Consider the following 23996-nt stretch of genomic DNA (forward strand, 5'->3'; position numbering starts at 1 on the left):
GTCTTAGCCAGGGAGAAAAGAGAGAAGGATCTCTTTGCTGAGGCACTGTGAACAGTTATATTTGATAACCTGTGAGCAGCCATATGTCCTGATCTCCCCAGGTACTATTTAGATAGTAAACAAATGTTTAGTTAGTTTTATAACTGATCCATATTTCAGTTACCTGTTATTTGCTGATAGCACTTTTTCTGTTCATTGTTCTAATTTTTCATGGCAATAAACATTTTTAGTTTATTGCCTCTGCTTGTCTGGACTAAATCATGGTGGTTTGTGTGATTGGTCTGTGGATGCTTTCTAGGAATTGTGGGACCACTGGGAGTCTAGGTCCCGTAACCTAGAAATCACTGGGGATAATTTGAAAGCAGAAAATTTGCCTAGAGGCGGTTGGGACCCAGTCAGTGGGAAGAGAGTGCTACTGTATAGAACAAGCAACAGGTGCAGGCAGACCCGAGTTGTGCTGGGGTTAGACCCTCTAGATGGCCGTGGGGTAGCCCCAGGCAGGTGGCTAGGTGTTTCGTGACAGAGGGATTATCAGATAGTGCTCAGGGGGAGAGCAGGGTACTTGGACTCTGCTTATGCAGGCCCCAACCGATATTCAGCTGGGACCCATATATCGTATTTTTCTGCATATAATGTGCCCACACATAACATATGCGTGGGCACATTATACCAGTTTATTTTTACACAGACCCACAACTGAGTGCAATGTACACTATAACTGTTTATTTTTCTATGACACACTCATTGCCAAACACATACATTTGTTTTTAAGGGCTTTTCTTTTTAGGTTCTTGTATACATTATTAGTGCACAAAACCTGCAAAAAACCTAGAGAAAAATGTGCTAATTTTGCAATTCACACATCATAGTAAAAATACACTGGTATAGCATGCCTACGCATATAGTTCGCAGGGTGTGTGTATGGCTTCTAAAAACAAGCGTAATGTGTGACACTATAGAGTAGATTCTATATATGATGCCTGAAAAATCGACACCAAAAACATTTCTGCCTAGGTGTATTCTACAAAAAGGAGTGGTTTATAGAATATGTCTAGCGGCCATGCTTGCGCCTAACTTGGTGTAAATATTGGTGCCTAAGGGGTCCTTTTACGAAGTTACAGCAAAAGGGGGCCTGCGCAGTGGGTAAAAAGCAGGTCTTTGGGGGTTTTTTTCAAGAAATGGCTGTGCGGCAAGTGAACCACTTGCTGCATGGCCATTTCGTGGGGGGGGGGGGGGGGGGGGGGGGAGGGGGAGCACTTACTGCCACCCACTCAGTTGGTTAAGGGCTCCTGCGCTAACCCGGTGGTAACAGCTGGGTACACACCGGCGCTACATAAATTGAAATATTTTTGCAGTGCCGGAAATGGCGTACGCTGGGGGACGGAACTACCGCCAGGCTGCTGCGGTAGTCCGGTGGTACTTCCCTTTTAGTGTGTGGTAAGCCCGTATTGGACTTACTGCTGCTTTGTACAAGGGCCCCTAAACTAGGCGCAGAGCAGGTGTATTCTATAAACGTGCACATGAATTTTCAGAACACCCAGTCAGCCATTCCATGCCCCCTTTTTGGCAGTACACAATACACCTAGCAAGTTGTGTGTGTAAATTCTAATGCCAATTAGTGTCAATACTTGATTAAGTGGCAATTATTGGCGCTGACTGGCTAATTAAGTAAATTGCATGCACAAATCCAGAATACCACCGGATTTGCACACGCAATTTCGGTCACGTTATAAAGAATACATGGATATATGCATGAAAAAAATGGTAAGTATCTTACATAGGTCGAAGCTGGATAGCAATATTCAATGCTGGTGCCCACACATGGCCCGGCATTGAATATCCAGGGCTAATTCAGGCAGCAATGGTCAGCATTTAAAACAATGTTGGACCGTCGCTAGGTGAATATTGACCAGAAAGTAACTACTTTTATGCAATATATGGATAGGCATTCCCAGTGGCAAGATCAGCAGTTAATGCTTGTATTTTTCAGGTGTTATTCGTAGGAGCTTTGGGGCAGCCTATTTTATAAAGACATATACACTTTTCTTTTTTTTTAATAGGTGCAACGTACATGCCTGTTTAGGCACCTTGTGATAAAATTACCTTTTAAAAATGGAGATATTTTCTGGTGTCAGCTAAGACAAAAATAATCATTTATTAGTTTGATGGTATTTTCAGTTTTAGAATACACAGAGGGCCATTTTCTCTAAGATGTCTATGTACAGCTTTGAACACTTTGCTCAAAATGCCCAAAATTCAAGTAGGGAATATAGCCTTTTTTGAAACAGCAAAATGTCAAATTTGTTTTTTTGAAAATGGCTATTTGCTAGATGTTTTTGTGCTATGTGCATTTATTTTTTGATCCATTTTCGGGGGGAAAAAATGTCCAAGTGAAAAAACACACAAAATCAAGTCACTGGGATGTAGGAGAAGCCAACATTCTTAGTAGACTGGCCACACAGACATCCCAGCAAAGCAGTGAGGTACCCTAGGGGGAGCACTGCAGTGGACTTCACATAAAAGCTTCCAGGTACACATCTCACCCTTATCCCCTTATATTGTATGGGGAGCCCTCCAAAACCCCCACACACACAAAAAAAAAACCTTACTGTACCTAACTATACACCACTACAATAGCCCTTATGGCTGCAGGTGTCACCTATATGTGGGTACAGTAGGTTTTTAGGGGGTTTTGTGGGGTTGACACATTCCACCACAAGTGTAACAGAGTGGATTATGGACCTGGATTCCCTTCTCCACAGTGCACTGCACCGATCACTTGGCAAATCCAGGGACCGGCTTGCTGCTTTAATAGGATTGGCCAATGGCCAATAACATCTGAGCCTGTCCTGTCATAGAGGCTGGTATCTACTGTTTCTTTCATATCTTTGGAGGGGAGGGGGTCATTCCTTTACTCCTCCATTGGTCATCTGGTCATTTAGGGCACTTTTTTATGGCGTAGTCATTATTAAAACAGGTCTAGACCAAAACATCTTAGTTTTAGTCCTGGACCTTCTTGTTTTGTTCTATTATGGCTGAAAAACATCCCAAGTGTTAGAAACGCCCAAATTCCATCCTTAACATGCTCCCCAACACATCCCCTTGAGATTTGGATACATTGCAGATGAACTGCATAGATGAAGGTCTGCAAAATGGGTTTCAAAAATACCAATTTGGATATTTTGGTGAGAAAAACGTCCAAATGCTGCAGTATGCCACTTTTTAGACTTTCTCTCTTTCGAAAATGAGCCCCACAGTAAAACATTTAACCGGGACTGCTGTTAAAACATGCTAGGGTCCAGAGCTAGGCAAGCTTGGGACCCCCCGTAAAATAGTAAACTGGGGCAACTGTCCTGTTTGCAACCCTTAACACTGGCCCTGCGTTTAGCATTTATAACTGACTGCCACTCACCATGAATCGGAAGAACTAATGTGAGGCATAACGAAATTTACATAATATTTTCAATCAAAGGTTACCTGTTGTGGTAAACCACAGCTGTATAGGCTTCTTTTGAAAATTCGGGACAGCTCGATTTTCCGAAGATTACCTACAAAAACATAGGAGGTATCTGAAAACTACTGAAGACCCATCTCTTTAACAAGGCATACCACAACGATCAACAAATGTGAACACCTATACATATATCCAGAACTGTCTTATAATATTTGCTTGTTAAACTACTATCATGTTTTATCATTGTCATGTTACCCAAGATCCTTCTTTAATACTAAATGTATATAAGCCACATTAAGCCTGCAAAGAGGTGGGAAAATGTGGGATACAAATGCAATAAATAATAATAATAATAAAATGTCATATCACATTTCAAGGAATGTTTATCTTTTCATAGAACCCAGATATCAGGAAAAAGTTATGCAAAACTTAAAGAGAGCCATCTGAATAGTAAAATCCATTTGATCAAATGATAATGCAATACAGAGGAGGCAACAGTGATGAAAGAGAACTGGGGACAAGCTGAGGACGGAGGAGATACAAGGCAAGTTTATCTTCCTTAGGAAAAATGGCATGAAGAAAATAAAAATGTGGCTGATGGACTGACCCAGTATGGCGAGGCAACATAGATATGTTACATTTGAGTCTGGGGTGGGGGGGACCAGCCTCCAGTGTTACTTGCTGGTTGGAAATGTTCCTCCTATACAGTTCATTGTTTCTGTTTTAATCAATTGATTATGCTATTTTCCTTGTATGTTTTTTTTTTTATTATCCTTCAGTTTTCAATTAAAAACATATAAATAAAAGAAAGACCATCTTATTTAACAACCTGATCCTAAATTCTTCTTGTTTCTTAAAGAATGCCCATCCTGTGGTGTGGGGTTCCTTGCTCTAGAGTTAGGCATTTTAAATTCTGAAATCTATTTTCACTGTAGCATATTAAAATAGGCCATGTGTGCAGAAAATCTGGTAGGTCAGTTGCAGTGTTGTGTACTTCCAAAAGGAGGGATTTAGAGTTTGATTCTCAGGACAGGTCAGATGGGGCTGGAGATGCCACAGAAGCAGTACCCACAACCTGCAGACAGGAAGCCTGATTATAGCCTCTGACGATTACTGTTGTAATGGCTATGCTAGGTGAGATAAGGTGCAGTGATATAAAACAGAGGAACCAACCCCTCCTCCAGGGAATTATCAGTGAAGGTTCTTGACATGGTAGTCCAACAGATATCAGTTCCAAATTAGCTAATGTGGGGTATAAATTACATGAATAAATAAAATAAATTAAGCAGCAAAAAATGCTGGGATTAAAAAATAAAAAAAGAAAGAAAAGAAAGGTAGTAAAACACAAGCATGTCTTTTTTTAGGAAAAGAAAAGAGTATGTGTGTGTATGTTTCACTCTAATGGCTTTCCTGCTTGGTGTTCCATCTACACCACATTTTTAGAACACGGATTCATATCCTGAGGAGATTTTTTTTAGGGGGGGCTTGTCTATATATATGCTCACACAAGGGCTCACTTGGGTGTTCCAGAAAGCAGGCTCCATCAGTTCTGCATGGAAACACCTTGAAAAATGTCTACCAAATGAAAATATTCACCATGGGTTAGGCCATACTCCAGTATACTACATGTCTCCTCCCCCCACACCAACCCCACAAAAACAATAATTTAGATGTTCCTTGCAGGTGTTAGAACAGGTTTCAGAGCACTTCTTTGGGAGTAATTTTTGAGCCTTATTAAGCTAAGTTCTACAATCAGGTGGCCTAGACATACAAGCCGAGACAGGTAAGAACTGCAAGAAAGGGTCATCAGTGTTTTAATCCTGTGGGAAAGAGATTATTTTGGAATAGTAGAGAGGTGTGGTAGCCGTGTTAGTCCACTGTTAAGGTTATCAATAGAAATGTATTAAGTTATGTCCAATAAAAAAGGTATCATCTTATTTTCTTTTCCATGTTTTATTTTGTTTGATTTCTATTCATAATATTTTTTTTTCTTACATTTGTACCCCGCGCTTTCCCACTCATGGCAGGCTCAATGCGGCTTACATGGGGCAATGGAGGGTTAAGTGACTTGCCCAGAGTCACAAGGAGCTGCCGGTGCCTGAAGTGGGAATCAAACTCAGTTCCCCAGTTCCCCAGGAACAGGGTCCACCACCCTAACCACTAGGCCACTCCTCCACTCCTAGGAAGAGCTAGGAATGCCAAAGGCTTGCATCTCTAGCTAAATGGCTTGTTCTTCAACCAGTTCAACACACAAAAAAAAGCAAATTATTTCTTACTGGCATGGCATTGTTTGGATCCTCCCCATACATGAATTGGACTTTCACAGTAATATTTCTTGCAGAACCTTGACGATTTGCAAAATTAAGGCTTTGGGGATAGACATAGAGAAGATTTCTGTAAAATCAAACACAGCAAAATTGAGACAGTTAGAAAACATCTCAGCTTGAAGAAAAAAAAGTTGTGCATGTTTGTCTGGTATACTACAGAAGTCACAAGATAAAAATCTTATGTTTTCATGATTAGGACTATAAATGCATTTCTTTGACCTAAAACAACATTCCAACATAATTTTAACTTATGTTAATTCCTGAACCAGTGGTCCAATCTGCTTTGCTATCTATTTTTAAACGTTTGTGTTGTTCGCATAGGCCAGGTTTAAAAGTTGCTTTTGTGAATGCATGTACTGTAGAGCATACTCTCTCATCACACTGCATATCCTTCAAAGGTGCAAAGCAGGTCTCAATAAAAAGGAGATTTTCCTCCACAATTTTCAACTGATCTCTGTCTGCAACACTTTGTTTGGGATGCTTTAAATGGTGGTCCAAACAGATCGGTCTTTTGCTCGGCTAAGTAAACCAACCAATGTGTAATGTGCCGAGGGGGACTGTGTAGGGAACAGGGCTGCCGAGAGGGGGGGGGCAGGGGGGACAAAATTCCCCGGGCCAGGGCCTCTAAGGAGGGCCCAGCGCTGCAGTCCCCAATCTCACCCACCCTCGGCTCCGTTGACCGTCTGCCACTGGGCCAGGGCCCCTGCATTGAAATCATCACAGCACCTCACCTGTCATCGCCGTGACTGAAAGCGTAGTATCAGCAGATCAGATTCGCCTCCCTTTGGGCCTTCCTTCCCTGTGTCCCATCCTCATCTGATCGGCCGCTGCTGTGCTTTCAATCACAGAGCGAGGATACAGGTGAGGCGCTGTGATGATTTCAATGCGGGGGGGGCCCGGCCCGGTGGCAGACAGAGGGGGGGGGGCGGGTGGGCACTACGGCGCGGCGGCCCTGGTAGAGAAACATGACTGTGCTACAGAATGGTAGCCTAAAAACTACAGAGCAAAATATCTTAAGTGAAAAATTAAAAAAAAATAAAAGAAAGCTGTTATTGGAGCCTGTCAAAGTAAATTTTGAGCAGTATCCAGCTGTGAAAAAGCATTTCCTTTGGCAGAATATGCTGAATTGTATCATTCTTGGCAGGTTTCTTGTATGGAAAGAGAATATACAAGTAGACATCCATGCTCTCCTTTCAGAACAGTCTACTTTAGTTCACAGCCTCCTCAACAAAGCTGAAGTGGTGACCTAATTATTTCAGAACATTCTTGTGCACAAATTATTACTATAATGCAAGTTTTAAACACATTTGTACAGAGGAAAAAAGATAAAACCTGGGGGTAAATGTTCAGACAGTGACAGAAGGGGTTTCTTTGGCCCCTGGTGACATTATCCCCAAATATACAATGCCGAGCCATATCCAGACACCAGTACTGACTATCCAGGTTTAGAAGGATAGATAAAATTTATCTGGTTAAGTACGATATTCAGAAGGTCTGTGTTTTCTGTGGCCCTATTTATCTGTTTTGACTTACCTGCTTAAAGCGCAGAAAATTGCATATAACTGGATAAGTGCCAACTCCATCCATGGAATGCCCACAAATTAGCCAGTATTATATTAGGCGCTAAGGGCCGGATTCTGTATTAGGCATGGCAAGTAGCATGCGTCAAACTGCGCGCACAGCCAATTGCTATGCAACTGAGTAACGAGCTAATTAGTGAAAACTGACTAACAACCAATTATCACTAGTTGCCAATCACTGGGATTTACACGCGCTTGTTTTTAGGCGTATTCTAAAAAGAAGCATGTGTATTTCCAATTAGTGATAATTGGTGGTTATCAGCCAATTACCATCACTAATTGGCTCATTACTCAATTGTCTGGTTTTCAATGGCGTAAATGGTTGTGGATAAATGTATACACGTTCTACCGGTCTATGCACTATTTTATATAAACCACGTCTTACTGTAGACAATGTCAATAAAATAGCGCTATGCATGTTATTCCGACACACCTACATTTTAGAAACCATTTACAGATTCTGACCCTGAATATATTCAGCAGCACTATCTGGGCAAGTGCCGCTAGGTATAACCCGTTAGCCCTAGACAAACGATTTCAACGGTCAAGAGCCTCCTGGCTGTTAATTTGAATATTGACCCCCTAGTTTTTACAACATAATTCCTATATTCCACAATTACCAGATACTTGGTTCACTGTGGGTTACAACAAGACAGACTAGAAAATCACTAGGAAAGACAAGAAAGTAGATAGAATTCAACATAAATTAGGTTTCCGATGTTTTAGAAAATAGAAAAGTCTTCGAATTCTTACAGAAAGCCATATACTTTGATTCAAATCTAATGTCCTATGGCAGTGGTTCCCAAACCTGGTCCTGGAGGCACCCCAGCCAGTCGGGTTTTCAGGATACCCACATTCATGAAAGAGATTTGCATGCACCGCCTCCTCTGCGTTCAGACCTCTCTCATTAATATTCATTGTGGGTACCCTAAAAACCTGACTGGCTAGGGTGCCTCTAGGACCAGGTTTGAGAACTACTGTCATGTGGTAAAAAAATAAAAAAAACACAGACTTTTTCTGCTCGATATGAAAGCAATGAGGTAAAGATCTGCTTGAACTTTTCCTTGCAGCTGGAAAATTGATAGTTAATTGGCTCCTGCTATGTAAGACTGATGGTGAAAAAGTCAGCACAGGAAATATACGTTGGCGCTAATCTCCCAGTCGGTGAGAAGTTACATGTGTGTGCCTGATGCAAAGAGCTCCTAGCTCTCAGAGTAGCAGATTTGGAGCAGCCGAGAGAGACGGACAGAGGTACATAAAGGAGCCCTACAGGGACTTTGTAGAAAAGATCAACCTCCAGTCTGGCAGCCCCTGTGCTGCCTTGGAGAAGGGAGGTCTCCTAAAAGGAGAGCATCACCCTGGTGAAGTAGGAAGTACTCCTGCAGCCAGGACCTGCCCACCAGGGGATGCACTATCCTCTCACACCAAGAATATGTCTCCAAGAACTTCTGTACAGGTGGGAAGGGTTAGAACAACTGTTGTAGTTGGTGATTTGATCATGTAGACAGTGGAGAGGATGGTGGACTTGAGGATCGTCTGGTCACGTGCCTGCCTGGTGTAAAGATGGCGTTATCTAGATGGGGAGAAGTCAGCTGTCTTGGTGCACATGGGTACCAATGACATAGGAAAATGTGTGAGGGAGGTTCTGGAAGCCAAATTTAGGTTCTTAGGTAGAAAAATGAAGTCCAGATCCTCCAGAGTAGATTTTCGGAAATGCTTCCTGTTCCACGTGTGGGACCCAAGAGGCAGGCAGAGCTCCGAAGTCTCAATGCATGGTTGATACGGTGCAGCGATGAGGAATTTAGATTTGTTACGAACTGGGCAACATTCTGAGAAAGGGAGAGCCTGTTACAGAAGGATGGATTCCACCTTAGCCAAGAAACCAGGCTCCTGGCACTAAATTTTTAATTTAAGTGTTTTATTTATTTGACTTAATTTTCGAGATGTGGAGGCATATTTTCAAAGCACTTAGGCTTACAAAGTTATGTATTGTGTTATGTATTTAGTGATTGTGCAGATCAGTCAAACTTTTACTTTAATGCATTTTGAAATGTGTTCTTTCAGATGGCAATGTGAAAAAAAAAGGTAAATGAATGTGAAGGCTTTTAAAAGACACTGTGGGGAACTTTTACCAAACAGCAGTAAAAAGAGGCTTTAGTGCGCTCTTACATGGGTCATTCCCATAGGCTAAGACCATTTTTTATCGCTGAGGTAAAATGGCCAATTTTCCTATTTTTGTATTAATGGCCACGTGCCAATTTTCCCATTACTGTGTGAGCCTCTATCACCACCTATTTTATAGGCAGCAGGGACTTACATGTTAAACCTACACTAATCAGTATGCAGCAATGCCCACCCGTTGACCGATTAGCGCAGAACACACCCACTCTGCCCCCACAGCTAAAAAAAAATTTTTTTATTTGGTGATGCAGACACAAAACCCCAAATTGCTGCTGGATGCCACAGTGTGCCCCACAGTAAGCCATTTTATGCTGTGGTAAGGACATATTAGTGTCTACCACAGCTTGGAAAAGGGCCCCTGTATTTTCTAAAGCATTCCTGTAGAAGTCTGGTCAAACCTTGCCATGTCAAATTCAAACCACCACCTCAGCACATACCATAATTTAGTGAAGCAGAAGCAACTGAAAAATAAACTGCAATATTTAGTTCTCCAGAAATGTCAAAATGGATCATCCCAATGAATGAGATTTTTCATACAGTGTATCCAGAATATAAAACATAGAAAAATTTAAGTGTTGCATTGCTGTGCAAATGAAAAAAAAAAAAAAAAGCAGTAACGTAATATTTGCTTTCCTGAAGCACCTTACACTAGGAGGCTACTGTATGAATTCTGTGAAGATACATTTTCCCTATATTGTTCTGGACTTTCCCCCTTTAAGCCTCATCCCATTACCTCTTAAGCTCTAGAACTTTCTCTCTGCTAGAAAACGCTTGCTCCGTGTGCACTGTTTATACTCCATGAGCATATGAATATCTCTATCCCCTGACCCCTTTCTCTATCCTCAAGGAAGCACAGATCTGGGTTCTTTAAGAGGGCAAGTTTCATACTGGATGCACATCTGCAAAAGTCAAAAGGTAGATTTCCAGCAGGCTTCCCATTAGTTTTCATGATCAAGTGCCAATTAAACTGGATTGGAAGGGTTGGGCATTAGAGTTTCATGAAAATCATGAATATTTTTTTTTATGTATGACCGTATTTGTGTTTTTAATTATGTATGTTTTGTGGTAATCTAAGGACAGAATGCATTTCATGGATGAGAGATATCAAGTGTGGATAAAAAAAATAAAAATAAAAAGAACTCAAACCAAAACTAAGTGAATCTTTTTTTTAACTTCAAAACTGCTTAAGAGAAAAAGAACTGGCACACATTTACACCTCTATTCTGTACAGATACATTTTTCAACCAAAGGAACAGGCGTAGCTTAGCAAATACAAAGGTACTAGCATTGTCTCAATTTAGTTTAGTTTGATACTTTATATACTGCTTTTAGGGGGCCTTTCACCAAGTCACGCTAAGGCATGGCCAGCGCTGTTGTCAGTGCGTGGGGTTTCCATGCGCGGTGGTAAAATGGCCACATTTTCATATGTTTCTTTGATGGCTATGTGCTGACCTTCCAATCAGCACGTGGCCATTACTGCAGGAGCCCTTATAGAAACCTATTTTATTAATGCTAAGGGCTCCTGCGCTAACCCCGTGGCGAATCAGTCAACAATGTGCCCTTGCTACCCAATTAGCACAGGGCACACCTTCTCTCCACTCAGTCACGCCTCCTGTGTTGAAAAATAGAAATTATTTTTCAGCATGGGATTAGTGCGCCGATGGGCACACAACTGTGCGTCACCTCAGCGCGTCCTATGGCGGTGCTTTTTGCCACGCAGTACACATGCCCTAGTGCCTACCAAGGCTTTGTAAAAGGACCCTTTAGTAAAACACAGCAAAGCAATTTACAGTTGATGTAAATGTAAAAGAAACAAAGGAACTCCATATCATAAAATAGGAAAGAAAGCCCAATCAGAACAAAGACCACACTAAACACCTACACAGTGCTACCGGCAACACAAATGCACATAGAAGAGAAAACAAATAGTATTCATAAGAAATCATTTCTGTGCTGTCACTTCACAATCAGGCGCAGAAACTAGGCGTCAACCAAGATACCTATCTTATAGCAGAGCTATCAGTTGCTATTGAAAACTCAGAAAGGCTGCAGCTTCCAAATTCTCAACAATATCAACTTGTTCAAACTTATGAGTAATTTCCTTCCATGGCAAGTGTATTGAATTAAATAATTTGTCTATTAATATTAGCAAGATAGAGAATTATTGTGCACTCAGGGGGTCTTTTACTAAGCCATGGTAATGTTTTTAGCTCACGGCAGAAATCAGCTGACGGTAAACGCAGAGATGCCAGTAGGAATATAATGGGCCAGCTGATTTCTACCGTAAGCTAAAACCGCTACCTCGGCTTAGTAAAAGACCCTCTTAGAAACAACTGAAGGCAGTTTCTTTTTTATACAGAAGTATTTCCTGTTTAGATTGAGCTTTGATGATGAATATTTAATAATACTGATTTAGGGAATCATTGGTGTAAATGTTTTATTTTGTCTTGATTTTATTATGTATATTCCTTTTATTGTGCATGTTTTATTGTAATTCACCTAGAAATTTATCAGAGTGGAATAAAATTTTCTATGTAAATTTTTTGTCTTCAGTACACAAACTTACCCCCAGTTTACTAAGCCACATGGCAATACCAACACAGCCCACAAGGGGGGGGGGGGGTAATCAACGATAGTCAAGCACAAAAGGAATGGGGTAAAGAATTCCTAAAGTCACTGCTCCGAGAATTATGAAGCTACGAACAAACTATTACTGCATACAAGGGAGGGTAATTTAAAAAAAAAAAAAAACATTTCCACATGTAAAGCATTGTGGAAATGGTTTTGAAAACTTTGCACATTGATTCTCATTTAATGCGACTTATTTTAGTAGCCTCTCAGGATTGCTTCACCTATGTTCTTTGGAGGTTCCAGAATTGGATACTATTGCAAGTCAGGTCTATCACCTTGGTTTTGCCACTGGTAACCTTTCTGTGCCTATGCACCCAAACATTTCGCTGGCTCTGGACATGGTCTTATCAAACTGTTTTGCAATGCTGAGATTATCTTTTGTCACACCAGGCTCACTGTGTGAAGCTACCAAAAAACTGCTTTAAAAAAAAACAAACAAACCTCTGCACAATGAAAATGTGACATGAAGAAATGTATTATATTATACAATTAGGGACTCCAAAATACTACCGGAGCATTCGTTTTATAAATCACAAAAATTGCTCCAGACTATTTAAATACAAAAAATCTTTATTAAACACATGTGCTTCAAATCTGCTCATGTGTATTTTAAAATCTAATTATACACAATTCCCTCTTCTCTCTTTCATCCCCATTCACTCCTTTATCGTGTCTGCTTAATGACTCTACAAGTTTTTATGATATATACAACTTGCTGTTTAAGATATTAATGCACTGCATATTACATTTCACTTTTCACATTCCCCGAATAAATGTCACAGAATTTACAACATTTAAACAGGATTAAAGGCAAATGTCTTAATTATAACTCTGCTTTCATTGGTCTTCCGGTTTCCAGTTTCTCACAGTGTCTATGGACTTTTGTAAAAAGTCTCTAATACTTTCCTCAGTGAACAAATGAGTCTGCTTTCAATACTCTTCAGGCACTACGTTGGAGGAATGAGTTAATCATTCTAAAATTTGCTGTGGTCCTTAATCAACCGCCGGTTCCTCTATGCAGGACCGCATTTCGTTTTCTTCCTCAGGAGGAACCACCGTATCATTTAAACACATCTGCTTGGCTGCTTGCCAACATGGACCCTTCTCAGGCCGGGATTCAACTGCCGTGGCTTCAGCTTCAGCTTCAGCTTCAGCCACGGCAGTTGAATCCCGGCCTGAGAAGGGTCCATGTTGGCAAGCAGCCAAGCAGATGTGTTTAAATGATACGGTGGTTCCTCCTGAGGAAGAAAACGAAATGCGGTCCTGCATAGAGGAACCGGCGGTTGATTAAGGACCACAGCAAATTTTAGAATGATTAACTCATTCCTCCAACGTAGTGCCTGAAGAGTATTGAAAGCAGACTCATTTGTTCACTGAGGAAAGTATTAGAGACTTTTTACAAAAGTCCATAGACACTGTGAGAAACTGGAAACCGGAAGACCAATGAAAGCAGAGTTATAATTAAGACATTTGCCTTTAATCCTGTTTAAATGTTGTAAATTCTGTGACATTTATTCGGGGAATGTGAAAAGTGAAATGTAATATGCAGTGCATTAATATCTTAAACAGCAAGTTGTATATATCATAAAAACTTGTAGAGTCATTAAGCAGACACGATAAAGGAGTGAATGGGGATGAAAGAGAGAAGAGGGAATTGTGTATAATTAGATTTTAAAATACACATGAGCAGATTTGAAGCACATGTGTTTAATAAAGATTTTTTGTATTTAAATAGTCTGGAGCAATTTTTGTGATTGATGAAGAAATGTATGCCAGAAACTGTAGCATTTGCAAATGTATTTCACCCCTTTTTTGCTGGTGTTTCTGTTCACACCTTCCTATATCTATCTTTTCATACAGCAATAAATAGCCAGCTTCCATTCCTTAAATAGTAGCAAAAGATAAAACTTATTTGAAACCTCAACTTGTCTTCCTGCCACAGCTTCAGGACAACCTTTTGGTTACGTGTCAGTTTAAAAGGCTAGGATGGTCACTAATATGTGCTGCAGTCTCAGGTCCAGATGCACTAAACCTAATGAGCCAAAAATGTGGTTTTTATATCAGTTCTAGCTGATTTAGTGAGGAAGGAGTAAAACAAGGCATGCACAATAGGATTCTCCGAGCTCTTGTCCTATCACGGTAGCAGCTAATGAAACTGGAATGCAAATCTATGCAAAGCTATTATAATGAGCTAATTACTATACAAATGTGCATGCAAAGCGATGTACAGCTGTTTTATGACCCGATGCACAGAAGCAACCCCTACTTTTACCGTTGAAAATTAACGGGAGGTCTGGAGCTATCGGTCCTGACAGCTCTTGCTAATACTTCACAGCCACAGGGTCCTTCTCATGCAGAATACATGAGAGCAAAGCACTTTTGTCAGCAAAGGCTATCCGAAAGAAAAGCAAGAGAGGGAGAGGGAATGAGAGAGCAGAAAAGTCTTTCCCTACAGCCGACTGTCCTTCCTGTAGGCTATTTGTGAGCAGTCCCAAGCACGAAAGAAAAAAATCTACACCATTGGCTAGCCCTCTCCAGCTAGGAATTGCTGCTGCTGAACTTGCCTTGCAAAGAGGTGGGGAGGTTTCTGGATCTACCCCCCCCCCCCCAACCCACCATGCAGACTGTAGGCTCAGAAGGAGAGTGTAGGCTCCCAGCATCAGCAGACCGCGCAGTTTAAAAATAAAAACTACGCCGACTTTCATACACTCAGCTTGTCTGCATGTACGAGAACCATCTGTAGCATGCGCAGAACAGCCAGGAACTATGGTGCCTTCAGTAAAAAGCACCATGCTTCCTGTTGATGCCCTCTCCCAAGAATCCTAACCCCACACCCACCCTCACTTAGCTTCTCTCCTACATGTTCCACAATCCTCCTGAAGTAGTGATTCCAACAGTAGGAGACTAAACCAACTCACAGCATGAAAAATGTGTATAACTAGTCAGCTTCTGAATTACCCTCAACCCTGACCTTCGAAGAATAGCCTATATCATATCATCCACTTAATTTTTTCTGTATTAATATTTTACTAAATTAATTGGGTTGCAGAGTAACTAATGGCAGACACAGAAGTCAAAGCAAACGGCCAAGCAAAACCTTGCGAAAGTTCCAAAAGTCGCACGAGAGCTATTTGTACAGTGGGTAGATTTCATTCACAGAGTACCTCCCTAGCTATTAATAGACCAAATACCAGCTCCTGCCACCAAGCACCTGGTCTCTTCTAGTGAAAGAATATACATTGTCTACAATACCTGAGATGATACCAGACCAGAAGTCCAATTTTTTTTTCATGGACTTAACTTTCACTGAACAAAAGCTATCAATAGTATCTGTAATGTGGTCATAGTGCCCTAGGCTCTCTCTGAAACCACAGGGGTCAGAATGACCCTCAGACTCACTAGATTTCTGTTGATCATTTTCAGTATTGTTAATTGCACACTTGCACTGCGCGTGATCTGGCACTATGCCCCAGATTCTATTTGGCATGCCTAGAGATCCGTGCTGAAATCCAGGCGTATTCTATAACAACATGCATAACTTAATTGGCTTAACAAGCTAATTAGCTTTGATAACAGCATTTAAGCAATAATGAGCACTAATTGGCAATAATTCAAATTTATGTGAACTACTCGCTAAGTGCGCCTAACGTCTAACATGCGCAAGCAAAAAGGGGCATGGTTATGGGCGGGGAAATGAGCATTTTGTGGGCATTTCAAAATGTATGTGTGTTGTTATAGACTATAGCCCTCTGCGCCTAAATCTACATGCCGTGGTTTACCCTACATTTTAGTTGGTGTAAATGGAGGCGCATAGTTTTAGGTGCTGGGATATCAACTAAGCACATTCTATATATTTATTTTATTTATTTATTGCATTTGTATCCTACATTTTCCCACCTATTTGTAGGCTCAATGTGGCTTAGAGAAACCTGTTATGGCATCGCCATTCTAGGAGACAGATACAATTGGTGTTACAACAAGATCATGGATGAGGAGAAAAAGAGCTGAACAAAGTTATCGAAAGATGAGTATCAGAATAGGATGAAGTCGTGAAGTGGTGAAATGTTATAATAAGCTATGGATTCCCATTGTAGGCCTTGTTGAAGAGGTAGGTTTTCAGTGATTTACGAAAGTTATTTATTTCATTAATCGTCTTCAAGTCAGTTGGTAGTGCATTGCATAGTTGCGTGCTCATGTAGGAGAAGCTAGTCGCATGTGATATCTTGTATTTTAATCCTTTGCAATTGGGGAAGTGCAGATATACCGCACCTAAATCTAGACGCCACTTATAGAATACACTTAGGCGGAAATTCTTTCTGCATGAATTTTTGTTTTTGGCGCCGTATATAGAATCTGGTCCAAGGTCTGTGAACCACCGAGGGCTCTTGCCTTCAGCCTCAATCTGCATGCCTTTAGATAGTCAGTTTCAGCACAGAATATTCTAATATCAAATTTTAATAGTGACCTTGAAATTTTATGATGCATTTCCAGGAACTGGTGCAGTCAACGTCATCCCAATGCTGACTCCAATGACATTCTGCTTAAAACAATCTATAATAGTGGCTGTGATGTATGTATGCAACATTTTCAACTAAACTCAAACAAATGCTACATGTAGAACAGAATTAAACAGTTCTATACATTAGCTTATTTCTGGAGGCTTAAACCTTAGTTTAATCAATGCCTTTATATCACATAAAGAACAGAATAGTGGTTTTCAATCCAGTCCTCAAGGACCACCTGGGAGTCAGGTTTTCAAAGAACGCACAATGAAAATGCACAAAATGTATTAGCATGCACTTCTTCCACTGTATGCAAATCTCTCTCATGCATATTCATTGTGGGTATCCTGAAAACCTGACTGGCCAGGTGGTCCTTGAGGACTGTATGGAGGAGTAGTCTAGTGGTTAGTGCAGCAGAATTTGATCCCGGCAAACTTGGTTCGATTCCCACTGCAGCTCCTTGTGACTCTGGGCAAATCACTTAACCCTTCATTGCTCCAGGTACAAAATAAGTACCTGTATATAGTACGTAAACTGTTTTGATTGTAACCACAGAAAGGCAATATATCAAGTCCCATTCCCTTCCCCTGGGCTGAAAACCACTGGAATAGAAGGTCTGTCATATCATGAATGTTAGAAAACAGAAAAGTTTTGTATGCATGGCAACAATAAGTTGTTTTTGTTTTGTTTTTGTAACATGACCCAGCTTTGAAAAACCCTTCTAGCTCCAGCAATTATTAAAAGGTTAATTTTAGGTGTGAAAAGATAATATAGTAACAACATCATTGCTTCTACTTTGAGAGCATTTTTGCCTTGCTGTCTAGATACCCCAAAGTTATTTATTTATTATGACATTTCTACCCCGCATTTTACTAAGAAAGCTCAGGTTCAAAGCGGCTTACATAACAAATTAAGAAGCATTATGTGTGTTTTTCTGAAATACTAAATTATATACTACACTGAGATTCTGTAATGGTTATATCATTAAAATAGGAAAAAATGCCCGTTTCTGAGCGGAATGAAACGGGCGCTAGCAAGGGGCCCCCTCCCTCCGTCCCTCCAAGCTACTTGACTTGTTCACTGTGGCGTTTCCGTTTCGGCCCTCGAGTGTCATAGCTCCGCCCTCGACGTCATGACGTTTTGACGCGAGGGCGGTGCAGACACTCCAGGGCACACCGGATATCTCGGGCGCCTCAACTTCCGTGGAGGCTTCAGAACGTTGGGGTTGCCTTTTATATAGAGAGATGGTATTGTGACTGTTTTCCAGATAAGGACTTGAAAGACAAATGCTTTGAAACCAAATAGGCTGAAGTACTTGTTTCACTTTGAAATTAAGTATTCTTACCCCCTTCCCCCACAAACTGGCATAGCTACTTACAATTTTACTAGTTTATGAAAAACAGTAACCACTGTTATTTCATTTATTTTTTTAACAATCTAGTATTTTACCCCAAGGGTTTTCCTTTCCACTGACAAAAATGTAAACTCTTATGCCAGTTTTATGGTTTCACACTGTTTCTGTTAGAAACATTTTCTCATCACTTGGTATATCAGTGAAGTAAAAAAAAACATGACTTTGCTATTATTTTGTAACACATCCAACCAGTCTGCTACTAGGGCTCTATGATACAGTTCTTATAACACAAAGAACTGGACAAGGGTTAAGTTGGTTCAGATGTGCCCCGTTTAATAATTAATCCCTGTAAAAGCCATTTCTCTTTCTTGAACAGCACTGTGTTATATATAGGGCAATTCTCGAACCAAAGACAACCACAATCAGGTCTAAACCTCTAAAATTCCCAGCTAGGAGAATCTGTGCAGGATAAAATGAAGACAACGCTTTTCTTTTTCATTATCCCTTTTGTTCTTTCATCTAGGATAGAAAAAGACGATTTAATATTTGACTCTGTGCCTACTGAGGCAAAATCCAAGTTTGCCATGATAGACGATGTAAAACTTTTAGCCAACGGCCTCCTTCAGCTGGGACACGGCCTTAAAGACTTTGTTCACAAGACCAAAGTGCAAATTAATGACATATTCCAGAAGCTTAATATCTTTGACAAGTCTTTTTATGAGCTCTCGGAACAGACCAACGAAATAAAGGAAGAAGAAGAGCAGCTCAAGAAAACAGCATCTAAGCTGCAAGTCAACAACGAAGAACTTAAAAACATGTCACAAGAAATCAATTCCAAAGTTGAAAATCTTTTGCAAGACAAGATCCAACTTCAGTACAAAATACAGGACCTGGAAGGAAGACTAAGCAAACTGCTGCAAGACCAACCAAGAATTCCTAAGCCTGAAGAAGTCTCTTTCCTTAAAGTAAGTACAATTAATAAAAAAAGCAATTGTACTACTAATTAAAAGACCTGTGAAAAGACAGGTCAGCCTAGTGTGCAGAGTTTGTTACCAAAACTGAAAATGTTCTTATTTCTATTCTATTTCCACATAATAAACCCTTCCCCACACATGGCACTGAACACCCTCATAAAGAGGAGGGTAATAGATTTGATATACCACCTTTCTGTGGTACAACCAAAGCAGTTTACATATTACTAGCCGTTGAGCCCGTGAAAGCGGGCTACTTTTGGAATGGGGGGGGGGTTCCGAGCCCCCCCCCCGGAGTCGCCGCCGCCGCCCCTCCACCCGGCCCGAGCAGCACTGTAAACTTACATCAGCAGTGCATGCAGCAGCAGGCACATCAGCAAAGCTGCCGTCGGGGCGGGCTTCCTTCTCTACCTGTGTCCCGCCCTCGTGTAACGTAACGTTGGCGAGGGCGGGACAAAGGCAGAGAAGGAAGCCCGACGGCAGCTTTGCTGATGTGCCTGCTGCTGCGTGCTGATGTAAGTTCACAGTGCTCGGGCCAGATGGAGGAGGGGTGGCGGCGACTCCGGGGGAGGGGGAGAGGGGGAGCGGTTCTGATGTCTGCAGCATGCCAGTAGAGACTTCCCTCTCTGTCCCGCCCCCATCATCACGTATTGAAGCGGGGGCGGGGCAGAGAGGGAAGTCTCTACTGCGCATTTGCGAGTGAGTACGGTCACTCGCCGTTTATACGTTTGATATACAGGTACTTTCTCTGTCTCCAGTGGGCTCACAATCTAAGTTTTTGTACCTAGGGGAATGGAGGGTTAAGTGACTTACCCAGGATCACAAGGAGCTGCAGTGGGAACTGAACCTGGGTCCTCAGGCTCTCGGCTCATTGCACTAAGAATCAGGATACTCCTCCACTCATAAGGATTATCTAAATCTAACAGCTACTGAAATGTCGCTATTTGTAAGATGACAAAAAGCTAAAAGAACCCCCAACTTAAAAACTATGGGGATCTTTTACTAAGCGGCGGTAAACCGGAAGTACCGAAGGGCTACCGCAGCAGCCCGGCGGTAGTTCCCATCTCCAGAACGCATCACTTCCGGTGATACAAAAATATTTTAATTTTTGTAGTGCACATGTTTATCCAGCAGTAATCACTGCCCGGTTACCCGCCGGGTTAGTGCGGGGAGCCCTTACCGCCACCTCAAATACAAACCACTGCCTTTCCATTGACAGATCTGAATCCACACTCAAATAACAATGGTGCTACTTTCAACTCTTTACTTCTAATTCTACAACCGGAAAACAATGACATATTTCACTGTCAGATCCAAACCACCTCTGACTCAACAAGTTTAAGTCCATCGGCATCTAGCCAGTCAGCCCAAGCAGCCAAACACATGTTCAGGTTCCGTAAGGCCTCATTCTGATCTAGACCCACGTGCCCAACTAATTGGATGTCATCCACAAAAATATATTTGAGACTAACCTAGGTGGCTCCACAATGAGGGTCAACCAACTTAAATCATAATATTTATTTATTTGTTGCATTTGTACCCCACATTTTCCCACCTATTTGCAGGCTCAATGTGGCTTACAATTTTCCGTCATGGCTTATGTCATTTCAGAATACATATATATATACTACTACTACTATTTAGCATTTCTATAGCGCTACAAGGCGTACGCAGCGCTGCACAAACATAGAAGACAGTCCCTGCTCAAAGAGCTTACAATCTAATAGACAAAAAATAAAGTAAGCAAATCAAATCAATTAATGTGTACGGGAAGGAGGAGAGGAGGGTAGGTGGAGGCGAGTGGTTACGAGTCAAAAGCAATGTTAAAGAGGTGGGCTTTCAGTCTAGATTTAAAGGTGGCCAAGGATGGGGCAAGACGTAGGGGCTCAGGAAGTTTATTCCAGGCGTAGGGTGCGAGACAGAAGGCGCGAAGTCTGGAGTTGGCAGTAGTGGAGAAGGGAACAGATAAGAAGGATTTATCCATGGAGCAGAGTGCACGGGAAGGACGAGTGTGGAGAGATACCGGGGAGCAGCAGAGTGAGTACATTTATAGGTTAGTAGAAGAAGTTTGAACAGGATGCGAAAACGGATAGGGAGCCAGTGAAGCGACTTGAGGAGAGGGGTAGTATGAGTAAAGCGACCCTGGCAGAAGACGAGACGGGCAGCAGAGTTTTGAACCGACTGGAGAGGGGAGAGGTGACTAAGTGGGAGGCCAGGAAGAAGCAGATTGTAGTAGTCTAAACGAGAGGTGACAAGGGTGTGGATGAGGGTTTTGGTAGAGTGCTCGGAAAGAAAGGGGCGGATGATGTAAAGAAAGAAACGACAGGTCTTGGCGATCTGCTGGATATGAGCAGAGAAGGAGAAAGAAGAGTCAAAGATGACCCCCAAGGTTTCGAGCTGAGGAGACAGGGCGAATGAGAGAGCCATCAACAGAAATAGAAAACGGGGGGAGTGAGGAGGTGGGTTTGGGGGGAAAAATGAGCAGCTCAGTTTTGGCCATGTTTAATTTCAGGTGGCGTTGAGACATCCAGAACATATAGAACATGAATGCTAAATGAACAGTCAAGCAAAAAAGGGAAAATATACAATTGGTATCACATATTGAACGATATTAATTTACTGAGCCCTAAATTATATTTATAATTTTTATATTCACATAATTGTTGCACCAATTATATAAAGTTAAGGGACAGTATCACCTTTAAGTATATACCAAACAATTGATACATTTTCTAACACGGATGCTAGCTCGGATAAGTTCTCCCCTACAGCCCCTACAGGCTACCTCTATGTTGGCAAATAAAGATTCTATCAACAGTCACTTTAAATTAAAGGAAAGGGAAATGGGACTTGATATACCGCCTTTCTGTGGTTTTTGCAACTACAAGACACTGACTACAAGATATAGATTATGCCCTGCAGAAAACATTACATGGCACTATATGTGCAATGAAAATCAACAAACTATTTCACAGTACCTTTATCTGTAGCTGAACAACAGCACACCTGTCTCTTCTCTTGATTGCACAATATTAATTTTTGTTTTTTTGCCTATATCTTATACCTGTACAATGGATGCAAATCCAAGGTCCGAACTAATCCTGCAAATGTATGCTAGTGAAACATCAGAAGTGTTTCACAATGTGGAGGTTAAACATGCTCTAAATCACACTTCTTTGTCCTGAACAGAATTTTGTAGAACAGCAGGATAACAACATCAAGCAACTTCTACAAATTGTGCAGGAGCAGCACGAACAGCTGGATCAGCAACACAATCAGATAAGGAACCTAAAGGAGAAGGTAGTATTCATTTTAGTACTCTCATTTTTTCCCTTCCCCTCCTTCTTAATATGGATCCAACTACAAAACACAGAGTGGCAGGTGTGGCTCTGGCTGTCATCGGGCACATAATATAGATCACATGGTCTTTATCTGCTGTCATCTACTATGTTATTATGGAGCTCATTTTCAAAAGAAGGAACGGATCCTCAGGAGCTTAGCCGAGATGGGGTGGCAGAGCTGGTAGTGGGAGGCGGGGCTAGTGCTGGGCAGACTTATACGCTCTGTGCTAGAAACGGTGGTGGGAGGCGGGGATAGTGCTGGGCAGACTTATACGGTCTGTGCCCTGAAAAACACAGGTACAAATCAAGGTAAGGTATACACAAAAAGTGGCACATATGAGTTTATCTTGTTGGGCAGACTGGATGGACCGTGCAGGTCTTTTTCTGCTGTCATCTACTACGTTACTATGTAGAAAATGTCCAAAAAGTGGCATAAATCTGCATTTGGACATTTCTCTCACAAAAACATCCAAACTGGTATTTTCAAAACCAATTTTTAGATGTTTTTCTATGAAGTCCGTCAGAAGTGCGTTCAAATCACAAGGGGCGTGTTAAGGGCAGGATCTGGGTGTTCCTTACACTTGAACTTTTTCAGCCATAATGGAACAAAACAAAAGTGTCCAGGACTAAAAATTAAGACGTTTTGAGCTTGACCTGTTTTTATGTTTAAATCATTTTTATTGATGGTATGAAACAATACATTCGAACAATCTTCCATTAAGCCAACATCTACCATCATTTTATATATGTCCTTCCCTACTCTATCTTACCCCCTCCCGTCCCTCTAACCCATCTCTTACTCCCCCAGTTATTAATATTCACAGCGTACAACAATGACACAGAATTACATATTCAATAATAGGCTTCTTGCCTCCGAGGGCATGGTATCAAGGAATGGGCTCCATCTGACTATAAATAAGTCAAACTCTGCACGGGGCCTTTCCTTACATGCTAGTCTCTCCAACCTCATCAAAAGTATCATTTGAGTTCTCCATATCTGAATCGATGGCCCTTTGATCTCCAACCAGTCTGCTAAGATAGATTTCTTTGCTATCATGATGGCTCTTTTCACAAATGCAGAATAACCTTTAGGTCTCGGCCTGCTGAGCTGCGGTGTATTAAATAACAGTAAGGGCGAATATGTCCATCTTGTCTTCCATAGTTTTGTTATTTGTCTAATTAGGCTAGTCCAGAACTGCACTACTCGGGGACAACTCCAGAACATATGTCCCAGGGTTGCTCCAGCCTCTCCACACTTGGGGCAAGCCCCGTCCGGAGATAAACCCATGTGGAAAGCCCTTCGCGGTGGAATATATAGCCGAAGGGCAAACTTGTATTGAGTCTCCCAGTACGCGACCCAATTGGTTGTTTGTTTTAATGTCAGTACATGTTCCTTAAACATGCTAGGAGTTACCTGCACCAATAGCTCCTTACTCCAGTCGCTAGCATACTTAGCATAGTCCAGTTCCGACTTGGTGTCTTTTATATGCCTGTGGTGGTATGATAATGGTACTTTCTGCTGCGAGTTTAAGGACAAAGCTGCTGGAAGTTCCTCTTGAATATCCTCTGCGAGTGCTTCCAAGGACAAATTGGTCACATAATGTTTTAGTTGCCAGTAGTGAAACTGGTCCTTAGGTCCCAGAAGCTTTAGGCCT

The 23996-nt window shown here is 41.5% G+C and overlaps 2 protein-coding genes across 10 annotated transcripts in view; one reads left to right on the top strand and one right to left on the bottom strand.

The window, feature by feature from the left end:
• Nucleotides 1–23996, bottom strand: part of DOCK7 (dedicator of cytokinesis 7) — a 279528-nt gene that overhangs the window by 134279 nt on the left and 121253 nt on the right. For all 9 annotated transcript variants that reach the window (XM_030206645.1, XM_030206644.1, XM_030206640.1 and 6 more), the window contains exons 15-16: nt 5731–5848; nt 3478–3548 (exon numbers count right to left, since the gene is read on the bottom strand). In XM_030206645.1, the coding sequence (XP_030062505.1) occupies nt 3478–3548; nt 5731–5848 (189 nt within the window). The remainder of the gene's footprint in view (nt 1–3477; nt 3549–5730; nt 5849–23996) is intronic.
• The window catches only part of ANGPTL3 (angiopoietin like 3), a 28406-nt gene continuing 22837 nt past the window's right edge, over nt 18428–23996 (top strand). Inside the window, exons 1-2 of the mRNA XM_030206646.1 lie at nt 18428–18994; nt 22190–22300. Of these exons, the coding sequence (XP_030062506.1) occupies nt 18503–18994; nt 22190–22300 (603 nt within the window). The 5' untranslated portion in view covers nt 18428–18502. The remainder of the gene's footprint in view (nt 18995–22189; nt 22301–23996) is intronic.

Source organism: Microcaecilia unicolor, chromosome 6 (genome assembly GCF_901765095.1).
Source record: "Microcaecilia unicolor chromosome 6, aMicUni1.1, whole genome shotgun sequence".
Lineage (NCBI taxonomy): Eukaryota > Metazoa > Chordata > Amphibia > Gymnophiona > Siphonopidae > Microcaecilia > Microcaecilia unicolor.